At 39.9% G+C, this 24,771-nt stretch overlaps 1 protein-coding gene across 3 annotated transcripts in view; it reads left to right on the forward strand.

Annotated features, from left to right (window-relative positions):
- Nucleotides 1–24,771, forward strand: part of LOC124709719 (adenylosuccinate synthetase) — a 70,731-nt gene that overhangs the window by 22,644 nt on the left and 23,316 nt on the right. For all 3 annotated transcript variants that reach the window (XM_047240864.1, XM_047240863.1, XM_047240865.1), the window contains 3 exons: nt 6,904–7,052; nt 12,555–12,760; nt 24,445–24,599. In XM_047240864.1, the coding sequence (XP_047096820.1) occupies nt 6,904–7,052; nt 12,555–12,760; nt 24,445–24,599 (510 nt within the window). The remainder of the gene's footprint in view (nt 1–6,903; nt 7,053–12,554; nt 12,761–24,444; nt 24,600–24,771) is intronic.

A 24,771-nucleotide genomic window follows, 5' to 3' on the forward strand; every position in this document is an offset into this window, starting at 1 on the left:
AACTGAGAATAAAGATATGAGAGAAGAAATACATGCAAGAATTGCAGCTGGTAACAGGAGCTACTTCACGCTGGTTAAAGTGTTTAAAGTAAGGAGCCTTAGTAGGAACCTGAAGCTGATTGTGTATCGTACAGTAGTTAGACCTGTGGTGATGTATGGTTCGAAGACCTGGACTATGACACAAAATGATGATGAGTTGTTGCTGAGATGGGAAAGGAAGATACTTAGGAAAATCTACGGGCCAGTGAATTATAGGGACTTTTGGAGAATCAAAAATAATGAGATCATAGAGTTGTACAACAAACCAGATATTGTGACAGAAATAAAGAGTAATAGACTACATTGGTTGGGACATGTAGAAAGAATGGTGGAGAACAGCATAGTCAGGAAAGTTTTCAAAGGGAAACCCGGTGGACGTTGTTTAAGGGGCAGACCAGGGACCAGATGGCTAGACAAGGTGGAGGAGGACTCGAGGAGGATGGGAGTTAGAAGATGGAGAGTCAAGGCAGCCAGCAGAGAAGACTGGACGGAGATTGTCTGGGAGACCAAGGCCCTACAAGGGCTGTAGTTCCAAGGAGTAAGAAAGACTGAGCACAGAATGTCTTAAGTGGGTATGGTTAGAGGAGAAATGCAAAACTGTAGCCTACAGGAAATTTAAAGACACTTTTGGAGAAATGAGGAGCAATTTTATGAATGTTAAGAGCTCAGTTCATGAGTACTAAGAAAAGAAGGGGATGTCTGAAAGTGGAAGAAATATATGTCCTGTACAAGGGAAACAAATTTGATGACAGTGTTATATAAATGGAAGCAGTAGTAGATGATCAGGCGAGATACATGATAGTGTGTGGCAAAACACAGATGTAAAGCAAAACGAAACTTCGAAAGTAGATGACATTCTCTCAGAATTTTTGGAACTTGGGGAGAGCTAGTCATGAGAAAACTATTGTACCTGCTATGAAAAACGTTAGACATGTTAAATACCTTCAGACATTAAGAAGCATCTGATAATTCAAATTTTAAAAAGGTCAGGTTCTGACAGATGTAATACTAGTGAACCATCAGTTTAATTACTCGTGACTGCCAAATACCGTCATGAATTATTTACAGAAAAATGGAAAAAGCTGGCAGAAGCCAATGTTATGGAAAACCAGTTTGTATTACAGAGAAATGTTGGAACAAGCGAGACAATAGCCCTACGGCTACCGGTGTCAAAAGACCAACCTATGTTCATAGCATGTGCAGGGTTAAAGAAAGCTTTGTATAATGTTGACTGGAATATGACTTAAGAAATTCTGACAGGTTAAGGGATACAATATGTGGAGCAAAAGTTATCTACAACTTGTGCAGAAACCGAACTGCACTTACAAGACTCGAAGGACATTAAAGGGAAGCAGTGGTTAAGAAGGGAGTGAGACAGTAGCCTGTTCTTTGTGTTGTTCAGTGTGTATATTGAGCAAAAGAACTTTGATGATTAGTTGAATGGGATGGGTCGTGTCCTGAAAAGAGGTTATGAGATGAATATCAACAAAATTGAATGAGGTTAATGAAATGTAGTAACATTGTGAGGTGACGCTGAGGGAATTTGGTTAGGAAATTGCGCTAAAATGAATAGAATGTGCTATTTGGGCAGCAAAATTACTGAGTGAAGCTGAGATGCTGAGTCACAGATAGGCACAACAAAATACTGCCACAAATATATTTTCGGCCAAGGTGGCCCCAGCTGCCAGAGACTGCAGTTTTTTTTTTGTGTGTGTGTGTGTGTGTGTGTGTGTGTGTGTGTGTGTGTGTATGTGTCTGTCTGTCTGTCTGTCTGTCTGTCTTTGATCTTTGACGAAGGCCTTATTGGCTGTTATTTGTGACAGTCTTTTTGTTGTGCTCTTCGTTACAATGCTGGATTTTCCATTGTTTGACTCAGGCTCAGATAGAGATGATTTAACATGCAGATTGGCAGTCACAAGAAAGGCATTTCTGAAAAAAGAAATTTAACAGTGAATATAAATTTGAGTATTTTCTAAAGGTATTTATCTGGTGAGAACCGGGGACGATAAGTGATTCATAAAGGAAGAGAATAGATTTTGAAATGTGATGCTGCAGAAGAATACCAAAGATTGGGAAGTAAATCAAGCAACTAATGACGATGAGGATGTACTGAATCAGATTGAGAAGAAAAAATTTTATGGTGCAATGTAACTAAAATTAAGGATTGATTCATAAAATACATCCTGAGATATCAAAGATTAGTTTTTGGTAATGGAGGAAAGTGTAGGAGGGATAAAAATCATAGGGGAAGATCTAGGCTTGACTGCAGTAAACACCTTCAAATGGGTGTAGGTTTCAGTAGTTGTACAGAGAGTAATAGGCTCTCACAAGACAGACTAGTGTGGAGAGCGGGTGTAAGTCAGTCTTAAAGCTGGATGTTACAACAGCAGCTAGTAGATTTTTGAATTTTCTTAGGGGATATGTTTTTTAAACTTATCTATCACTGGTATATATTGTCCATGGAGTAATAAATCTAATGCATTGTATAGACCACAAAATCTTTAGGGCTCACTCGATTGGAAACTGTTGGTCCTCCTACATATCTTATTGGCAGCAAGCTATACCTGAGCTCTAAATATCTTACATGTTTTAAAGTAAACTTCATGGGGAGCAGATCAGGAAATTTTCCTCCACTTATACCAATCCCTTGTCCAGTCAAAAATGGACTATGGGGGCCTCGTTTACTCATCTGCTCGACCGTCTATTTTACACCATCCCAACACAATCCACCTTTGAGGCATAAATTTGGCCACTGGGGCTGTCTGCAGTAGCCCAGTTGAGTCTCTATGCAGACACTGCCAAACTTCTCCTGTGATACCTACACGATTTTTTCTTCAGCCGATAAGTGTGCCGTCTATCCCGTATGCCCAACCATCCAGCCTAAGTGTCATTTTTGACGACTCTGCCTTGTCATTGACAACAAACATTTTAGATAGTGGCTTCTAGAACAGCGCTTCATTTTTTACTGCGGAGCTTTCTGCCCTATATCAGGCCACCCAGTACATCTGACAATACAGGCTTCATAATTTTTTATTATGATCAGATTCACTTAATGCCCTCCAGAGTTGTCTGCTATACAAATACATTCTCTAAATACAAAGAATCCATGAATGCCTCCATTTGCTCATTGATGTTGTAGCCAACGTGATGTCCATGTTGGTGCCTGGTCACGTTGGAGTGCTGGGGAATGAAGCTGCTGATGCTGTTGCTTAGGCTACAGTCTGACTACCTACTCCTTTTAGCTATTGTCTCTCTTTAGATCTGTGTTGCTGCATGTCAGAACATCATGTCACTCTGGCATGAACATTGGTTGTCTCTAAGTAGGAACAAACTCTGGAAAATTAAACACATTCCAACGCCTTGGATGACTTCCCCTCACCTCGAGAACATACTTTTAGCTAAGCTGCATATAGAGCACTGTTGTTTCAACCATTGTTATCCAAGTTAAGACTCCACACCACTCTGTGCTTACTGCAACCAACCCTTGGCAGTGCGCCATTTTGTGACTGAATGCTGGTTTTATAACCGTTCACATCTTAATTTATGTTTGCCATTTGAATTATCCAGTATTTTAGCAGGAATAGCATGAGCTGTAGATATGTTTAACTTTTTATTTGTCATGGTAGTATGGTGAAGGAGATATAATTTTCGACCGATTGAGCTACATCCTCCAAGGGGAAGTGATCCTTTTGAGCCAACCATCTTCTCCAGTCTTTCAGGCTCCGAGTGTTATTGACTTCAACTTCATTCGGTAATTGACCATTTTAAGTTATGACACGGGTGATTATGCTCTCAGTTGTTTTGTGCCCTAAAGCAACAACAAACAAGTAATGCATTTTATTGAATAGTTTGTTCATATATGCAATATTTGCAATTGCTGCTGCTGTTGGGAAACAGTAATGGAGTAAGGTGAGCAGTGATTTATATTATGCTGTCATTGCTGTTTATTTCTGAGATAGATTTAGTTGTTTTTATAGATCTCAGTGTTAATGCAATTTTAAACTGAGTTGTCAAGTGTATTCTCTTGATTCAGTATGCTATTGCATGACTTATGACCTAAATCATTAACTAAATGAAACACATTCTTGCCTTGTTTCACAATGTTTATTATGATTGTACGACCCAAGTTTTGGTTATGAGCCCAGTTTCTAGTACAAAACTGATTGCAACCAAGCAAAGAGAAACACACAAACTTTTTAATCTATTAATTCTTGACTTAAACAAGAAAATCTCTGTTGTAAATTTTGACAGTTACACTTGTATTCCACAAAATTCATTAGGAAAACATTTACTATAACTGTGAATAAGCTTACATTGAAGTAGAGTTATGTACACAGCAATGAAGCACCGAAATAATGGCACAAATTCCCATTTGAGTTCGAAATAATTTTCTTAATGAACATGATGCTCATAAAGAATGTCTACGTCAACGCCAGATCTGAAATTATACATTGTCTACTTATTTCCAGTGATCCTGAAACTCCACTCAGCTACCACAGTGTCATCTTAGTGTGTGCATATAGTATTAAGAAAGAGTATATTGACAGTATACAGGGTGGTCCATTGATCGTGACAGGGCCAAATATCTCACGAAATAAGCGTCAAACAAAAAAAACCACAAAGAACAAAACTTGTCTAGCTTGAAGGGGGAAATCAGATGGCGCTATGGTTGGCCCGCTAGATGGCACTGCCATAGGTCAAACGGATATCAACTGCATTTTTTAAATAGGAACTCCATTTTTTATTACATATTCATGTAGTATGTAAAGAAATATGAATGTTTTAGTTGGACCAATTTTTTTGCTTTGTGATAGATGGCGCTGTAAGTCGCAAACATATGGCTCACAATTTTAGATGAACATTTGGTAACAGGTAGGTTTTTTAGATTAAAATACAGAACTTAGGTATGCTTGAACATTTTATTTCGGTTGTTCCAATGTGATACATGTGAACTTATCATTTCTGAGAATGCATGCTGTTACAGCATGATTTCCTGTAAATACCACATTAATGCAATAAATGCTCAAAATGATGTCCGTCAACCTCATTGCATTTGGCAATTCGTTTAACGACATTCCTCTCAACAGTAAGTAGTTCGCCTTCCGTAATGTTCGCACATGCATTGACAATGTGCTGACGCATGTTGTCAGACGTTGTCGGTGGATCACGATAGCAAATATCCTTCAGCTTTCCCCACAGAAAGAAATCCTGGGACGTCAGATCTGGTGAACGTGCGGACCATGGTATGGTGCTTCGACGACCAATCCACCTGTCATGAAATTGCTATTCAATACTGCTTCAACCGCACGCGAGCTATGTGCCGGACATCCATCATGCTGGAAGTACATTGCCATTCCGTAATGCAGTGAAACATCTTGTAGTAAAATTGGTAAAACATTATGTAAGAAATCAGCATACATTGCACTATTTAGATTACCATCGATAAAATGGGGGCCAGTTATCCTTCCTCCCACAACGCTGCACCATACATTAACCCACCAAGGTCGCTGATGTTCCACTTGTTGCAGCCATCGTGATTTTTCCGGATTTTCTGTTGCCCAGTAGTGCATATTATGCCGGTTTATGTTACTGCTTTTGGTGAATGACGCTTAGTCACTAAATAGAACGCGTGCAAAAAATTTGTCATCGTCCTGTAATGTCTCTTGTGCCCAGTGGCAGAACTGTACATGACGTTCAAAGTTGTTGCCATGCAATTCCTGGTGCATAGAAATATGGTACGGGTGCAGTTGATGTTGATGTAGCGTTCTCAGCAGTCGTTTTTGAGATTCCCCATTCTCGTGCAATTTGTCTGCTACTGATGTGCGGATTAGCTGTGACAGCAGTTAAAACACCTACTTAGGCATCATCACTTGTTGCAGGTCATGGTTGACGTTTCACATGTGGCTGAACACTTCCTGTTTCCTTAAATAACGTAACTATCTGGCGAACTGTCCAGACACTTGGATGATGTCGTCCAGGTTACCGAGTAGCATACATTGCACATGCCTGTTGGGCATTTTGATCACAATAGCCATACATCAACACGATATTGACCTTTTCTGCAGTTGGTAAATGGTTCATTTTAACACGGGTAATGTATCACGAAGCAAATACCGTCTGCACTGGCGGAATGTTACGTGATACTACGTACTTATACGATTGTGACTATTACAGCGTCATAACATAGTGAAAATAGTGATCCAACTAAAACATTCATATTTCTTTATGCACTACATGAATATGTAATAAAAAATGGGGATTCAGATTTAAAAAAAATGCAGTTGATATCAGTTTGACCTATGGCAGCTCTTCAAGCTAGAAGAGTTTCATTCTTTGTAGTTTTTTCATATGATTCTTATTTTGTGAGATATTTGGCCCGGTCACTATCAGTGGACCACCCTGTATACTGATGTCAAATGAACTAGTGTGCTCTATATAGTAGATTTCCCCCAACCCCCCTTTTTATAATTTTTGCCTCAAAATAGTTGTTGGTGGAGACTTGTCCATTATCTATTAAACATTTTCTGAACTTATGTTGCAGTTTTTATGTTGAAAACTGCATTAAATTAAATGTGGCATACAGGCTAGGCTACACTAAAAGTCAAACATTTACCAAAACCATTTGTTGGCTTCACCAGATTGCAACCTTTCAACATAAGCTAGACTTCATGCTTTGTGACTGGTTAGTCTGTCACCACAGTCAAGATTTCAGTGCTGTTGAAACAGCAGAAGGGAGGTAAGATGGTTCAGTGAAATGTGAGTGAGACATTGCCTTTTGCCAGACATTGCTGTGGGTTGTCATTAAGACATTGTTAGCACAGATCTGTATTTATTTATTCCACTTTTATTTCTTTTTGTCTGCAGCAAGTCGATGGACTCCAAGAACAAGAAAAAGGAAAACAGTCCCTTGGTACAACGAAGAAGGGAATTGGGCCAACATATTCATCGAAAGCAACACGCAATGGAATTCGTGTTGCTGATTTAATAGGAGATTTTGAAATATTTGCTGAAAAGTAAGTAAATAAATTCACAACTATACCTCCAAACAGAACTGTAGATAGATGTCCAAACCCACCAAAGTCTTGTTTAACTTAAAGAATCAATTGAGCCTTAAAGAAACTGTATGATAGTGGTTAACGTTTTATTCCTAGCGTGACTAGTTGTACAAGGCAAATCGTAGAAATGGTGTATACACAATTCTGTTTTGAGAAACTATTAAATGTTTTTTATTCATGTACATTTATCAGCTTAATAGAGTTCTAAATATTAATATGATAAATAGAAATCTACACTCTAAATCAGTAAGAGAAGATTCTTGCAGCACATTCCACTGCGGTGCATGAAAGAGCTTCAAGTTTCTTCACTGCTACTGTCCTTGCCTGACAAACTACTTTATTTCATCTGTCCTATTCTTTGATCTTTGTCTCTTTCCACACCATGGTTCAAAATTTTTTAAAGTCTGATGTTACTGATTTAACAGGCTCAACCATGTCTCATTCTATAAGAGTTCATTTTGATCAGTGATACATGTTTCAGTTCGTGCCCATATGTTAAGTGGCATTGAAGTGGCAGATGAAATTGTTGGGAATGATGTGTGTATGGTTTTGTGCTATGGAATCAGTTACATACTGTATTCTGTGATTAATATCTTCCTCTTGATTCTAAAACTTTCATTTCATTCAACCAGACCAAAATTTCTTCCTTTCTTAGAGACAGTTTGTGTCTTTGACTAGAGGCGAAGGTACAGCACAATACCCTTCAGTTGCAGTATCAAACAGCTGCAGCTGAACAACAGTCCAGTTGATAAATGTATAAGCATCCATTTCTTGTGATACTTTGTAGTTAATTTTTTTTAATTGTTGGTGGCTGAAAAGATCAGCATAGTTTCAGGCAGAAACACTAAGTTAGCTGCAATTGATAGTTCTGTGTGTGGAGTTGCTCCGAAGCTTACAAATTTGCTGCATTGTCCTCAGAACTGATCGTGGCCATTTGGTTCCTAGTCCAGTGGAAGGACTGAACCAGAGACCTCGAAGATTGTGGTAAGCTAGGCTGTGATTTCCTGGACTTGCACTGCAGGGCAGAGAACTGTAGAGCCCCTAAATAGGTCAGATGTGCAATACACATCAGATGTTGCTACCGAGATAGCTGACTGTGCCAGGTGCACACAAGGGTTTTTAGATTGGGCAACCCTCCATCCAATACAGATAATGACAGCTGTAGGAAACCAAGAAATATCAGTGTAAGATCGAAAGAAATGGCTCGCATTAAAGTCTTAAGCTGCCGAAGCACTTGCAACAAAGTGCCAGAGTTTGAAGTGCTCATGAAAAGCAGTGAAGCTCGCATAATACTAGGTACAGAAAGCTGGTTGAAACCCAAAATCGAAAGCAGTGAAATTTTTGGGGGAAATTTAAGTGTGTATTGAAAGGACAGGCAAATGGGAAATGGGGGTGGTGTATTTGTCACAGTAGACAAGAAACTCAAGTACACCGAGATAGAAAAGCTGCATGTGAGATTGTTTGCGAATAATCAGTGTCAGGAGTGGGCATAAAGTAATTGGATCCTTCTATCACTCATCAGTCTCATTTCCTGATTTAATTGAAATTTTTAGAGAAAACCTCATTTCACTTGTACATAGGTTCCATAATCGTGCTGTAATCATCGGTGGAGACTTTAATCATTCAACATTTGGGAAAATTGCAGTTTTGTTAGTGGTGGGCTTGATAAGACATTTTGTGAAACTTCACTAAATGCCTTCTCTGAAAATTACCTAGAACAGATAGTTAGGAACCCCACCCATGATGGAAATATATTAGGTTTAATGGCAACAAAGTGACCTGACATCTTTGAGAATGTCCACATCGAAACTGGTATCAGTGGTCATGATGCAGTAGAGGCAACAATGATTACGAAACTACATGTGACAACTAAACAAAGCAGAAAGATATATATGATCAGTAAACAATATAAAAAATCAGTAATGCCATATCTCAATGAGGAACTTTCAGCACAGATCAGAAGCATGTAGAGGCTAAAGAAACAGATAGCTGCATAATAGGATTTAAAACAAAGTGTAGGGCTATAAATAATGAGATGCTGAATGAAACATAATTGGCTGTCAAGAGAGCAATGCATGATGTGATGCCATCAGTGACTACTGTAGCAGAATATTGTCAAGTGATCTTTCACATAACCAAAAGAAATTCTGGTTGTATGTAAATGCTGTTAATGGCATCAAAGTTAGTGCCCAGTCCGTAACAAATGAGACAGGAAATGAAGTTGAGGATAGCAAAGTAAAATCTGAACTGCGTAACTTCATTTTCAGATGTTCCAATTGCACCAGTTTAATTCTCATACCACTAAAAAGATAAATGCAGTAAGGGTTAGTGTTGAGAAACAGCTGAAATAATTGAAACTGAACAAAGCTCCATGCCCTGATAATCCCTGTCAGATTCCATACTGAATTTGTGGCCAAGTGAGCCGCTCTTCTAACTATAGTGCATCATAGATCCCTGGACAAAAAATTGTGTCCAGTTCTTGGAAAAAGGCAGAGGTCACATCTGTCTACAAGAAGGGTAGTAGAAGTGATCCACAAAATTACAGGCCCATATCATTAATGTCGATATGCAGCAGGATTTTGGATATCGTGTTCAAACATTATGAATTATCTCGAAGAAAACGGTCTGTTGACACACAGTCTACGTGGGTCCAGAAAACATCATTCCTACGAAACACAACTAGCTCTTTTTTCACATGAAGTGTTGAGTGTTATTGACAAGGGATTTCAGATTGATTCTGTATTTCTGGATGGCTTTTGACACTGTACCACACAAGCGGCTCTTAGTGAAATTACGTGCTTATGGAATATCATCTCAGTTATGTGAGTGGATTTGTGATTTCCTGTCAGGCGTCACAGTTTGTAGTAATTGATGGGAAGTCATCGAGAAAAACAGAAGTCATTTCTAGCATTTCTCAAGGTAGTGTTATAGGTCCTTTGCTGTTCCTTATCTATATAAATGATTTGGGAGACAATCTGAGCAGCTGTCTTTGGTTGTTTGCAGATGACGCTGTCGTTTATCGACTAATAAAGTCATCAGAAGATCAAAACAAACTGAAAAAGATTTAGAAAAGATATCTCAATGGTGTGAAAAGTGGCAGTTGACCCTAAATAACGAAAAGTGTGAGGTCATCCACATGAGTGCTAAAAGGAACTCATTAAACTTCGGTTAGACGATTAATCAGTCTAATCTAAAAGCCGTAAATTTAACCAAATACCCAGGTATTACAATTACGAAAAACTTAAATTGGAAGGAACACACAGAAAATGTTGTGGGGGGAAAGCTAACCAAAGACTGTGTTTTATTGGCAGGGCACTTAGAAAATGCAACAGACCTACTAAGGAGACTGCGTACACTATGCTTGTCAGTCCTCTTTTAGAATACTGCAGTGTGGTGTGGGATCCTTACCAGATAGGCCAGATAGGACTGACGGAGTACATCGAAAAAGTTCAAAGAAAGGCAGCATGTTACGTATTATCGCGAAATATGGAGGAGACTGTCACAGAAATGCTACAGGATTTGGACTGGAAATCATTAAAAGAAAGGCGTTTTTCGTTGCGACGGAATCTTCCCACGAAATTCCAATCACCAATTTTCTCCTCAAAATGCGAAAATATTTTGTTGACACCGACCTACATAGGGAGGAACAATCACCATGATAAATAAGGGAAATCAGAGCTCGTATGGAAAGATATAGGTGTTCATTCTTTCCGCGCGCTATAAGAGATTGGAATAATAGAGAATCGTGAAGGTAGTTTGATGAACCCTCTGCCAGGCATTTAAATGTGATTTGCAGAGTATCAATGTAGATGTAAATGACTATAATATCAGTGAGTCACCATTGGAATCAGCCGGCTTATAAAAATACTTGGGTGTAACTGTTTGCAGGGATATGAAATGGAACAATCGTATAGGCTCGGTTGTGCGTAAAGCAGGTGCTAGACCTCAGTTTATTGGTAGAATACTGGAGAAGTGCATTTGCATAGGAGATTTCTTACAAGTCACTTGTGTGAGCTGTTCTAGGATATTGCTCGAGTGTGTGGGACCCATATTAGATAGGACTAAAGGGGGATATTGAACGTATACAGAGAAGGGCAGCACGAGTGGTCACAGGTTTGTTTAATCTGTGGGAGAGTGTCACAGAGATTCTGAAGTGGGCAGACTCTTGAAGACTGTCACAGAGATTCTGAAGTGGGCAGACTCTTGAAGACAGATGGAGACTATCCCGAGAAAGTCTATGAACAAAGTTTCAAGAACCAGCTTTAAATGATTACTCCAGGGATATGTTACAAGCACCTAAGTATTGCTCACTTAAGGATCGTAAGGATAAGATTAGAATAATTACTGTATGCACAGAGCCATTCAAACTGTCATTCTTTCCATGGTCCATATGTGAATGGAACAGGAAGAAAGCATAATAATTGGTACAATGGGGCGCACTCTGTCATCCACCTCATGGTGGTTTGCTAAGTATAGATGTAAATGTAAACATTAACACATCTTCCAAATTGTTAAAAGAAGCTCGTGCTTGAGAGGGAAAACTGTAAGATATTCAGTGTTGGACATGTTTCTAGTCCCATGAGATGTCATGTTTGTAGTATGCAGAAGTTTTGTTAAAGTCATATCAATAACTTCATGGTGAGTTAGATTATGATGATCAAGGTTTTAGTACTTCTGAATGTTGATGTTGTTTTTTACATGTCTATTATAGTCCATCTCAAAAGTCTTTTGGAAAATGTCACTCATCAATTCTCACACTGCTGTATTGTTAAATTAAAGGAGGTTATCTCAAATATATAATAAGCATTACATACTAGATCAATTTCTGTGTTTGAAAGATTTTACCGGAAAGCATTAAGATCTCTGTAAAAGGAGCACTATGCAGAAATTCACAATTTGATTTAGTAAATTTTTGTATCCTAAGTAAATGTTGCTACTCTCTTTTGTGAAGATGATGGCCACCTAGTAATGTTTCTCTAAAGTTCTGAAGATATGATAAAAAACTTATGATTCTATGGAAAATGAAAGATGGAATGACAGTGTTACGAAAATGATAGATTGCTACTCACCATATAATGGAGACATTGACCCACAGGCAGGCACAACAGAAAGACTGCTAAACAAGTAAACTTTTGGCCAAAAGCTTACTTGTTTAGCAGTCTTTTTGTTGTGCGTGCTTCATGACTCTACATCTCCACTGTGTGGTGAGCAGCAGTCTATCCTTTTCATAATATTGTCTTTAAACCTATCATTCTTATACTTTCAGATTTGTTAACCATGTTAAGGTAAAGAATTTAGTTTAGCCAGAGAGTTTTTCAGTATTACTAATTTTCATTGTCATTTGGTGTTCATTCCAAATATAAAAATATAATACTGGTGAATTCAACTTCATAATTCATTATTTACAAACGAACACAGTAAGGAGAGTAGCCTGCTTAAAAAATATTATTTTTGTTGCAGACTGAAATCTCTAGTAAGAATGTACCAGAGAATGTTTCCTGAGCTTAAGGTTGATGTTGAGTCTGAATTAGTAAGGTACAAAAAATATGCTGAGCGAATTCGTCCATTTGTTGTTGAATCTGTTTCGTACCTGCATACAGCTTTGCGTATGGGGAAAAAGGTTTTAGTAGAAGGTGCAAATGCAGCAATGCTGGACATTGATTTTGGTAAGTCATTCCTGCATTATCTTTGTCTTGTAAAACAAAACTAACAGGAACACATTTTTTAGTTTATGTATGAAGTAAACTGTGTACTTCTTAATGAGGCAGTATACATTTGTTTTAATTTTTATGAAATATGTTCCAATCTTACATTTATTCAATCATATTTATGGCTTTGACAATCCTGTTTCATACATGTAATTTGAAGAATTGAGGCATATCCAACTTAAAAGGAATAGTCCAATCTGACTTCCTGAAGCCGGCTGCTGTGGTCGAGTGGTTCTAGGCGCTTCAGTCCGGAACCACGCGGCTGCTAAGGTTGCAGGTTCAAATCCTGCCTTGGGCAATGATGTGTGTGATGTCCTTAGGTTAGTTAGGTTTAAGTAGTTCTAAGTCTAGGGGACTGATGACCCCAGATGTTTTTTGACTTGCTGTGAAACCCACACTAAAGTTTTAATGCAGGAAGAATACAACAAAAAAGACCAAATATTCTTCAGTAGCGCCCATACATGATCTGCACTTAGGCGAGCCCTCCACAGGGTGACTTTACTTTCGCAGTATCAGCATATCACAGCACACTCAGTTTCAGCTGCTACTATACAGTGCAGGCATTTTCAAAAATTGTTGAAGTTACTCGTATCAGTCAAGCGGAAAACAGCTAATGACAGCGTTTTGTGCAGCCTTTCCTACCTAGCGCATGATTGGCCATGAGGAGAGTGTTGCGCCGTGTACTGCAACATATTCAGAGTAACAAATGAATTTGGAGCACCTAAACCATACAAAAATGTCAAGTATCATTGTTTTGAACAAGAGGCACTTCATATTGACAGCTAAAGTGTTGCATATATAATTCTAAGGTGACTAGCAAAAGAAAATAAATCAAGGCAGTGTTTGGTGTTACCTTAGACAACTTTCATCAGTGGTCGTCAGTGAATCAAAATCAGCCAGACATATGGATCAAAGTGCAAAGTGGTCAATGGAATCCAAACAAATTACATGATGGTAATCTAGTGGTAACACAGATACATAAAAATAATATAAAGGTGTGATGAGTGGCTAGTTTAAAGAACTGAAGGGACACTTACAGTGAAGTGGCACAATAGCCCAAAAACGAACAGCTGGAAGACGTGTGTCAAGCAAGTGGCTTATTAAAGGAGATAGAATAAAGTACACATCCTACTAATTCCAGCCTGTGCGTATTCCCAGAATGTGGGAGGCGACTGTGGGTGCTGCGATATGCTGATACTGCGAAAGTAAATAGACAGCCTGTGGACAAGTGCAGATCATGTGTGGGTGCTAGCGAAGAATAGTTGATCTTTCGAGGAGTGCCTGAAATATCCAAACAAGAACAAGGAATGTTCAAATACCATATCTTAAAACTTGTTTAGGAAATATAACAGCAGCAGTTAACATGTATTAAAATGCATCACTAATAATGCCCATATAGTGGTGGTGGCCTAAGAGAAACAACATGAACTAAGGATATTTAGTGACTTAAATGAAGACCACTAGATACATACATACCTTATAGCAAGGAGAATAGATCCAGTTGAAAGGAATAAAAACATCCACCAAATAAACCTTAAAAATCTAAAATATAAATAATAAAATTCATTTCAGAACCTTTGCTTTTCACAATTCAGAACTTAAAAACCCTAGAATATTTAATTTTTAACAAGTTTTTAAAATGTACTTGAAAGCATGGTATTTAAAAAAAACTAGACTTGTCCATTATAACCATAGAGTAGCATATAAACCGTTAAGAGAAAAACATGGCGAAAGGGAGAGGGGGGGGGGGAGACTATGATGGGGAAGGAGTAAATGGGAAAGGCCAAGGGGGAAAGGACAGCATGATGTTAACTTACTTTTACTTAGATGCTATAGTACCTTAGGAAAGTTCTGTTGCTAGGTAGCAGCCATGGAAGAGGTGTGGGCCAGATTTTGCAGGAAAAGTTAGGTGATGTGTACCAGGTCACAAACTTTTTCAAGCCAAGTGCATATCTTAGCCAGGTGGTAGAGGATATAGGTTCCTTGTGCAAGGATTTTTCGAAGCAGGATCATGTGATGATAGTGGGTGGGAGTGGGAAACAGTATTGGTAGGGATCAGAGCTACAATATTGAGTGTGACCTGGCGAAAATAGCCTCTGCAACAACCCATACCAATGTTGGGGCTTTCGTGCAGCATCTGGTGCCTGCTTTCGTGTGGCATGATCAGCCTTAGTTGAACCGCTCAGTTGGGAGGGTAAATATGGAGTTGGCTCAGTTGCGTAGGGTGGCCACTCTGTCAGACATTGGATTGGTTCCTATCAAGGCTATTGATAGGGGGGATTTCACAAAGCATGGCCTACACCTCAATAGGAAAGGGAAGGGTAAATTGACAGGGTTGTTAGTGAAATCCATAAGGGGGGACACTGGATGTACCTCTTTTTTAGACTAAAATCAGTGTCCAATGAGAAGCTCAGGCAGGCAGGTGCTAAAGAGGTACAAAACTCACAGGATTCTCACAACAGTAAATAAAATAATGATGTTACCGTATTTAACCAAAATATTGGTGGATTAAAGAAAAAAGTAGATTCTCACAAAAGTAAAGAAAAAATGTTACCATTTTTCACCAAAATATTCCAGGATTGAAGAATAAAGTAGGTGAGCTCCTGGTTTGTTTAGATGACATTGAATGTGATGATGTAATAGATATACTATGCCTGTCTGAGAATCACATTGTCTGATACAGAAAAGGTAAATATCAGTGGTTATAAACTAGCTGCACATATGAGTAGAGAGAATAAGGTGAGAGGAGGAGTTGCCATATATGTCAAAAGTCATCACTGTGTAAAAAGCTTAGATACAAAAAAGTTTTGTCTACAGCAACATATAGAAGCATGTGCCTGTCAACTTAAACTGAAGGAGGGCTCTTTTATAACTGTAACAGTATATAGGTCCCCTTTAGGAAACTTTTATTTATTCCTGGAAAACTTGGATGCCTTGTTGTGCTATCTGTCAGATAGGGGAAGGCAAATTATTATTTGTGGGGACTTCATTGTTGATTCACTGAAAGAGTGTAATAGAAAGAATGACCTAGAAGTCTTGCTCGGTTCTTTCAATTTGACATCTGTCATTAATTTTCCTACTCAGGTTGTAAAGGACAGCAGCACTTTTATAGACCAAGATAAGTTTAAAAACAAATTCTTGACCTGTTGAGAATGGCCTTTCTGATCATGGTGCTCAGCTAGTTACAGTATATGACATAGGTCCATTCAGTAATTCAAAACTACACTCCAAAGTTGTGCAACCAATTAAATTTCAGGGGAAATCTTCAGCAGTTAGACTGGGATGAGGTGTACAAGGAACCTGATGCTAATTTAAAATATAACGTATTTCATGATACACTTGTAAGAGAATTTGGAAACTGTTTCCCCAAGAAAGCAGTTAAATCTAATTATAAGAAACCATGTAAAAAAACTGTGGCTTACTAAAGGAATAAAAATATCTTGTAACCACAAAAAGGAACTGTACCTAACAACGAGAAAGAGTAATAACCCAGAAACAGCCAAATATTATAAAAAACTATTGTGCTACATTGAGACGAGTTATTAAAAAGTCCAGAAGCATGTGCATCACGTCTGAGATTGTTACCTCTGATAACAAAATCAAAACAATTTGGAATATTATTGCAAGGGAGACAGGGCAACCAAGAGTACAGTATGACGGCACCATCAAAGCGAATGGAAACTTGACAAACAAGAAGATGGAAGTAGAAAACATTTTGAATAATCATTTTTTAAATGTTGTAGAGAAAATAGGATCTAAATGTTCATTAGAAGAAGCAAGGCAGTTAATGGAAGAGGCCTTACCCACACAATTTGATACAATTGAAATTTCACCCACCTCTCCTTCTGAAATTAGGAAGATGATAAACTCTCTCAAAAATAAAAGCTCATGTGGAATTGATGGCATTTCCAGCAGGATAATAAAAGCTTGTTTCCAAGAGATAAGTGGGATTCTTAGCCACATATGTAATAGCTCTGTGAAGCAGGGTATTTTCCCAGATAGACTGAAGTATGGCATTGTTAAACCACTGCATAAAAAAGGGGATACGTCTGATGTCAACAACTACTGCCCAATCTCTCTTCTGACTGCCTTATCCAAAATTCTTGAAAATGTAATGTATTGTAGAGTAGCTTCACACCTTTGTAAAAATAAAGTTTTAACAAAATGTCAGTTTGGTTTCCAGAAAGGTTTTCCAATGGAAAATGCTATATATACTTTCACTAACAAAATATTAAATGCTCTGAGTGACCGGAAGTTACCCGTTGGGATTTTTTGTGATCTCTCAAAGGCTTTTGATTTTGTAAATTACGGAATACTTCTAGATAAGCTCAAGTGCTGTGGTATGAATGGGACAGTGCTCAAATGGTTTAGATCATACCTAACTGGAAGAGTGCAGGAAGTTGAAATAAGCAGTTCACATAATATGCAAAAAACTGGGGAACAATCAAGAATGGGGTGCCGCAAGGTTTGGTCTTGGGTCCTCTGCTGTTCTTAATATATATCAATGACTTGCCATTCTATATTTACGAAGATGCAAAGCTGGTACTTTTGCCGATGATACAAGTATAGCTATCACACCCAACAGACAAGAATTAACTGGTGAAATTGTAAACGATGTTTTTCAGAAAATCATTAAGTGGTTCTCTGCAAATGGGCTGTCATTAAACTTCGACAAAACACAGTACATACAGTTCCACAAAGTAAATGGAATGACACGATTAATAAATGTAGACTCTGATCAGAAATCGGTAGCTAAGGTAGAATATTCAAAATTTCTAGGTGTACGCATTGGGGGGTTGAACTGCGAAAAACACATGGAAGATCTGCTGAAAGGTTTGCAAATTTTGGTGATTTACATCTCAGTAAATTAGCTTACAATGCCTGTTTTCATTCTCTGCTTTCGTATGGCATCATATTCTGGGGTAACTCATCATTGAGTAAAAGTGTGTTCATTGCACAAAAGTGTGTAATCAGAATAATTGCTGGAGCTCATCAAGATCATCCTGCAGACACTTACTTAAAGAGCTAGAGATCTCCACTGTAGCCTCACAATATATATATTCACTTATGAAATTTGTTATTAACAATCCGAACGAATTCAAAAGTAAAAGCAGTGTACATGTTTCAATGTCTTCGTGGGTGAAAAATTACTTTTACAAATAAAAAGTAATTCTCAGAAAAATCGGGCCAACATATTGTGTGTTTACGATAAGTTGAGCTTCAGCACACGAAAAGCAGGAAATGGAGGAGGAGGCCACTTCGTTAAATATTGGTGGAAGAGTGGAAATGTTTTGCTATGCTCGTTTTGTATTATCACGTAATAGGGGAGAGAGTGTGGCAGATATGATATGCGAGTTGGGATGGAAATCATTAAAGCAAAGACGTTTTTCGTCGCGGCGAGATCTATTTACAAAATTTCAGTCACCAACTTTCTCTTCCGAATGCGAAAATGTTTTGTTGAGCCCAACCTACATAGTTAGGAATGATCATCAAAATAAAATAAGAGAAATCAGAGCTCGAACAGAAAGATTTAGGTGTTCGTTTTTCCCGCACGCTGTTCGGGAGTGGAATGGTAGAGAGATAGTATGATTGTGGTTCGATGAACCCTCTGCCAAGCACTTAAATGTGAATTGCAGAGTAATCGTGTAGATGTATGCTGTATTAATTTTGGTTCAGACGGTGTTAGGATTTGCATTCGTTTCTCATAAGTTACTCTATTGTTATACAAACTTGAAATGCATCTCTAAAGTGTAAACCTTGGGTGGTCCACTATAAGTGGCATGTGGAAATAACAATGTATGAGAAAGCGTATTGTAGACACATCTGTGTTCAAACATGGTGCTTATTTGTGGTAATGAGTAAGAAAATAAATTAAGCCTGTTATAACACAATTATTCAGTGATTTGTTAAGGTTTGTGGGGTCGGTAAACAGAACAAAAATGACATAACGTCTTCAGATTTCTATCTACAAGAGGAGAGGTGGGGGGAGGTGAAGCTGTCAAGAGCAACCTTTAAAGCTCTACCAACTTGAACTGTACAGACATGTACCACTCACGAGAATGAACCGAAACTCAGCATGGCATTAACAAGGTAATAAAGGAAACATTTAGAAAATATATTACGTATGTGTGCCATACATTCTGTATAGTGATGACCTGCAATTTTGGTCACTTTAACATCAGTGAAACTAATTTTTTGTTCATTATAAAGTGGCAAGTCAGTGCCAGTTTGTCTTCACTTGTGTTGCTTGTCCACATGTCCATTGCAACACTCAATCAGTTACATTTTGTAATGACTTCTTCTAATTTATTTTTTATCTCCTCATATATTTGGATCAGCGTCTATGACATGAACAGATTTTATAAAACCTTGATGGCCGAAGTTCTGTATGGCAGCATTTTGGTAGTGATCATTTGTGCATAAAGAGAATAAAGTTCTTTTTTTACTTTTGAAATAGTGTTGTACAACTGACTTGTGTTAAAATTATTTTTTAAAGAGCTTCTCAATTATTTTTATTTTTATTTTATTTATTTATTAATTTTTTTTCACTTGCTGTAGCTCATAATTTGATCCCTCACCTTTCATTTTTATTACTAATCCATGGTTCTCTAGTTTTTCACCATGCTCCCTTTTTAAGTGGTCTTTTAAATTAGTCATATTCCCAGAATTTTTTAATTCTGTGCTACTGATGGTACTCTTCACAAACTGACTGTTATCTGCCACTTTCTTGAAAAAAAGTCCGCACAGATAATTGTTTTTTTTTGTATTAATTTTCAAAACAATAACAAAAATCTCTATTTATGCACTTCTCACATAAACAAAGTAATCTTCAAAGTGCGGGATTTCCTTTGCCAACAGACTTTCGGCGCCACACAAGAAGTCCTGATCGTTTCATGTCAGCACCATTCGGAATACTTTGTGGCGACTGAGCTCTTTATCTCACTGCTGCCGACAGCAATTCAACAGTTGTGGCTTTATAGTTGTGTGGCAAAGAATAATCATGTTGTTGCGTGATGTTTAAATACTGAAATGAGTGAAGAAGCCTTTGTTGGCACACTGAGGTCACCTCCTTTGATACCTTAAAGGACTAGAACTTTCGGGGCAGCATTCTTCCTCATGACACTTGAAAAATTATTAATCAGGTCACAGAATGCTGTAAACTTGAAAACACACAAAAATGAAAATGGTGAGTTAATTCACTCACTTCACAAGTTTCAAACAAGGGGTTTCATTATTACCGGGCAAGAGCTTAAGAAATATATACAGGATTACTAGTTTTTACAGAAAACATTCAAAGACGTCCACTGTCAACTCATGGCAAGAAGAGGTCAGTTTTATCTCACATCCATTGAAACATTCACGTTTTGCCTGAATTACTTATTAATATGCATTGCAATACTGTGAAAGCAGATGGCATATAAGTATAGTTGTTTATTTTAGTGATTATGTCCAGCCACCATACAAATACAAACTTTGACATTCGATACATTGTGCTTTTACTGTATTAAGTTTTGCGGGAACTTGTGCGTCCTTGAAGGAACAAGCTCTGCAAATTGAACACAACACAGGTAACCAACGTAAGGACAATATTTGTGCTTCTACAAAGGCAGAAGTGATGCGGGGGTGTTATGATTGGCCGGCCGCGGTGGCCGTGCGGTTCTAGGTGCTCCAGTCCGGAGCCGTGCTGTTGCTACAGTCGCAGGTTCGAATCCTGCCTCGGGCATGGGTGTATGTGATGTCCTTAGGTTAGTTAGGTTTAAGTAGTTCTAAGTTATAGGGGACTGATGACCACAGCAGTTGAGTCCCATAGTGCTCAGAGCCATTTGAACCATTTGTTAGGATTGTGTTGATGTTTTGTGTTTTCAAATATCCTTACACATTAACATGTAAGATTGAAATCACTTGTAAGTCTGCTATGAGGACTCAGAAACATAAGAGGATAACAGCAGTGTGTTTAATAACAATAATAATCATATTTGTTTTAAAATGCCTTGTGCAGTACAATCACAAACACTTAACAAATCTTTAAGATGCCATTTTTTTTCTGTACTAACTGCATTGTATTACAGCAACCTTTTTTACATTTCTATTCCTTGCTACAAGTAAGTATGCTCACACATTTAAAGATGATAATCTGCATAATGTGCATTCTTGAATCCATGTGATTCATGTGTTTAATTTTCACCATAAGCATGTGGTCAGTACAACAGGCTTACTACCATGAGTTATCGCTGGAAGACAAACAAGGAAATTTGCTCTTACGACCCCTCCCACCATATTGACCAATCTATTAACAACATATGGGCCCCACCATATTTGTTGCTGGTTAACTACCTCCATGTAATGTACTTCCCCTATGCACTCCACATGCCGTGGAGGTAATAGAATCAAACAATTTTTTATGCACCAATCAAAGAAGAATTACATTATAAACAATATGACTATTAGTAGTTAAACCAGACAACTGGTAGTGATGATACTGCCGACGTCATTGATTAATCGATTGTTTACTGATTTTTAAGAAACACTATCTAGATACTTAACATGTGGCCTTTGTTTTTGCATAAGTTTCTGGGAAGGTCAGTGACAAAATGCCCCTGCGTTTGAAAATGGGTACTGAAGGCAGATTTAGGGGCAGAAATCCTGAGGTGTTCTTTGAACCTTGTAGAAAAGCCCATCAGTTTGTCCAATGTATCACATGAGGCAATCACGATGAGTAGTGTAATATACCTAGTTGTGTTGCATTTGTCTGTTCCCTGTGCCTGTACTTTGTATTGGTGTTACTTGGAATGAAAAGCTGTTCATTGGTTTTGGAGCATTAGTATCTTCTGACCCTCTTGGAAATACTGCCAAATTTTATGATGTGTGTTACAAAGTCCTCCTCCCCCTCCCCCCCTCCCCCCCCAAATATTGGAACTGATACAATTCTTGGCCAGTAGGTTAGCTTTCTATCTTATCTTTCTGATGATACCCGAAGTGATACTATTGCTGAACTCACTATTGTAACCATTTATATAGGCTATGCTCTGTATAATTTGAAATTCGTTATTGAAATCTTTCTTTGACAACAGGACCTGTGGAGGCTTTATAGTAAAGACCTGAAAGCTGACTTTTACTTCATCAGGTGGTGGAGGAACTGTGGTTCACTATATCAGTGGTGGTTTCATTTCTGTAAATATAAGATCCGATCTTGGTTCTGCATAAGGTAGTATTAAGATTTAAATAGGCCAACATTCCCTTCTCATTGTGCTGTTAGTGAAATGAATCATCTTGTGTAAGCCATTTAACTCATTTATGAACTAACAGCATTCCTCGTGCAACCCACTGAAGGCACTTTCTGGTGCCTCTGAAGAAAAGAATATTGTTCCATTGAAAGTAATAGTAGTAAAAAATAATCTACCACTGGAAAATCCAGGATAGAATGTAACAATATTGTGAAAGGGATAGTTGCTACTCACCATATAGCGGAGATGCTGAGTCGGAGATAGGCACAACAAGCTTTTGCAACAAGGCCTCTCTCTCTCTCTCTCTCTCTCTCTCTCTCTCACACACACACACACACACACACACACACACACACACACACACACCAGTCTGTCAGCTGAAGCCAGACACTTACAAAAATGTAAGTAATAAATTGGGCCCTGAAGTTGCAGTTTATTCCTTCTAAGCACTGTTAGTCTGCAATCTGTTTGCTGCATGTGTATTGTGGTGCAAAAAGGATGATTTGTTGGATGTGTTGTATGTCCCATTGCACATAATAAGTCTGCCTATTCTTTGTCATTGGTTAATAGTCTGAGGGATCTGGAAGATCCAACTACTACTTTAGCATACAATTTATCTAATTCATATATGCATCCTAATATGTAATGCTTTCGAATGCCGTTAGTTGTCAGATTACTTAGGTTTGTGCATACGGAGCTGAAAAGTTAACAGCCTTTTGGGGCTAGTGCTCAGTTTGGACGGAGAAAGAGGAATGGAGACCTTTCTCTCATCCAGTCATGGCTTCTTTTATGCTTACGTGAGGTCTTGCTTAATACTGTGGCGAATTATGAATTACTTCCAAAAAAATGAAATAGTTACTACTCATAGACCCCCCCCCCCTCTCTCTCTCTCTCTCCCTCCCTCACTCTCCCTCCCTCACTCTCCCTCCCTCACTCTCCCTCCCTCACTCTCCCTCCCTCACTCTCCCTCCCTCACTCTCCCTCCCTCACTCTCCCTCCCTCACTCTCCCCCCCTCACTCTCCCCCCCTCACTCTCCCCCCCTCACTCTCCCCCCCTCACTCTCCCCCCCTCACTCTCCCCCCCTCACTCTCCTCCCCTCACTCTCCCCCCCTCACTCTCCCCCCCTCACTCTCCCCCCCTCACTCTCCCCCCCTCACTCTCCCCCCCTCACTCTCCCCCCCCTCACTCTCCCCCCCTCACTCTCCCCCCCTCACTCTCCCCCCCCTCACTCTCCCCCCCCCTCACTCTCCCCCCCCTCACTCTCCCCCCCTCACTCTCCCCCCCCTCACTCTCCCCCCCTCACTCTCCCCCCCCCTCACTCTCCCCCCCTCACTCTCCCCCCCCTCACTCTCCCCCCTCACTCTCCCCCCCTCACTCTCCCCCCCTCACTCTCCCCCCCTCACTCTCCCCCCCCTCACTCTCCCCCCCCTCACTCTCCCCCCCTCACTCTCCCCCCTCACTCTCCCCCCCTCACTCTCCCCCCCTCACTCTCCCCCCCTCACTCTCCCCCCCTCACTCTCCCCCCCCTCACTCTCCCCCCCTCACTCTCCCCCCCCCTCACTCTCCCCCCCCCTCACTCTCCCCCCCTCACTCTCCCCCCCCTCACTCTCCCCCCCCCTCACTCTCCCCCCCCTCACTCTCCCCCCCCTCACTCTCCCCCCCTCACTCTCCCCCCCTCACTCTCCCCCCCTCACTCTCCCCCCCCTCACTCTCCCCCCTCACTCTCCCCCCCTCACTCTCCCCCCCTCACTCTCCCCCCCTCACTCTCCCCCCCTCACTCTCCCCCCCCTCACTCTCCCCCCCCTCACTCTCCCCCCCCTCACTCTCCCCCTCCCCTTACTCTCCCCCCCTCACTCCCCCCCCCTCACTCCCCCCCCTCACTCCCCCCCCCCTCACTCTCCCCCCCTCACTCTCCCCCCCTCACTCTCCCCCCCCTCACTCTCCCCCCTCACTCTCCCCCCCCTCACTCTCCCCCCCCTCACTCTCCCCCCCCTCACTCTCCCCCCCCTCACTCTCCCCCCCCCTCACTCTCCCCCCCCCCTCACTCTCCCTTCCCCCTCACTCTCCCTTCCCCCTCACTCTCCCTTCTCCCTCACTCTCCCTTCCCCCTCACTCTCCCTTCCCCCTCACTCTCCCTTCCCCCTCACTCTCCCTTCCCCTCACTCTCCCCCCCCCTCACTCTCCCCCCTCACTCTCCCTCCCTCCCTCCCCCCCATCCCCAACCCTCTCACCCTCCCCTCTCCCTCCCCACCACTAAATGTTAAATTTTTGACATCCTTAAACTTATGGTGAAATAATGGCACAAATAGAGCTCTAAAGTAGTTTGGAATATAATAGCAAAATATGTACAAAATAGGGCTTCCTTAGGATATAGACATTATTGTTTTCTCAAACTTGTTGTTTGTTGAATTATTCAGGGACCTACCCGTATGTGACATCATCAAACTGCAGCATAGGTGGTGTGTGTACTGGACTAGGTCTTCCACCTTGTAATATTGGAGATGTAATTGGAGTAGTTAAAGCTTACACAACAAGAGTTGGAGATGGACCCTTTCCAACAGAGCTATTAGATGTAAGTAGAAATTTTAGTTTAGCTTTTTTCATGTAATATATTGTAAAGAAAGTATTAATGGTCATTTCACATCAGTGACCTACTTTAAAAGATAGTAGTAGCATTATGCCAGGATTTGGATATATTCAAATAAAGTTTAGTATGTATCTGTTTACTAGCACTGAAAAATGAC

This window comes from Schistocerca piceifrons, chromosome 1 (genome assembly GCF_021461385.2).
Source record: "Schistocerca piceifrons isolate TAMUIC-IGC-003096 chromosome 1, iqSchPice1.1, whole genome shotgun sequence".
Taxonomy (NCBI): Eukaryota; Metazoa; Arthropoda; class Insecta; order Orthoptera; family Acrididae; genus Schistocerca; species Schistocerca piceifrons.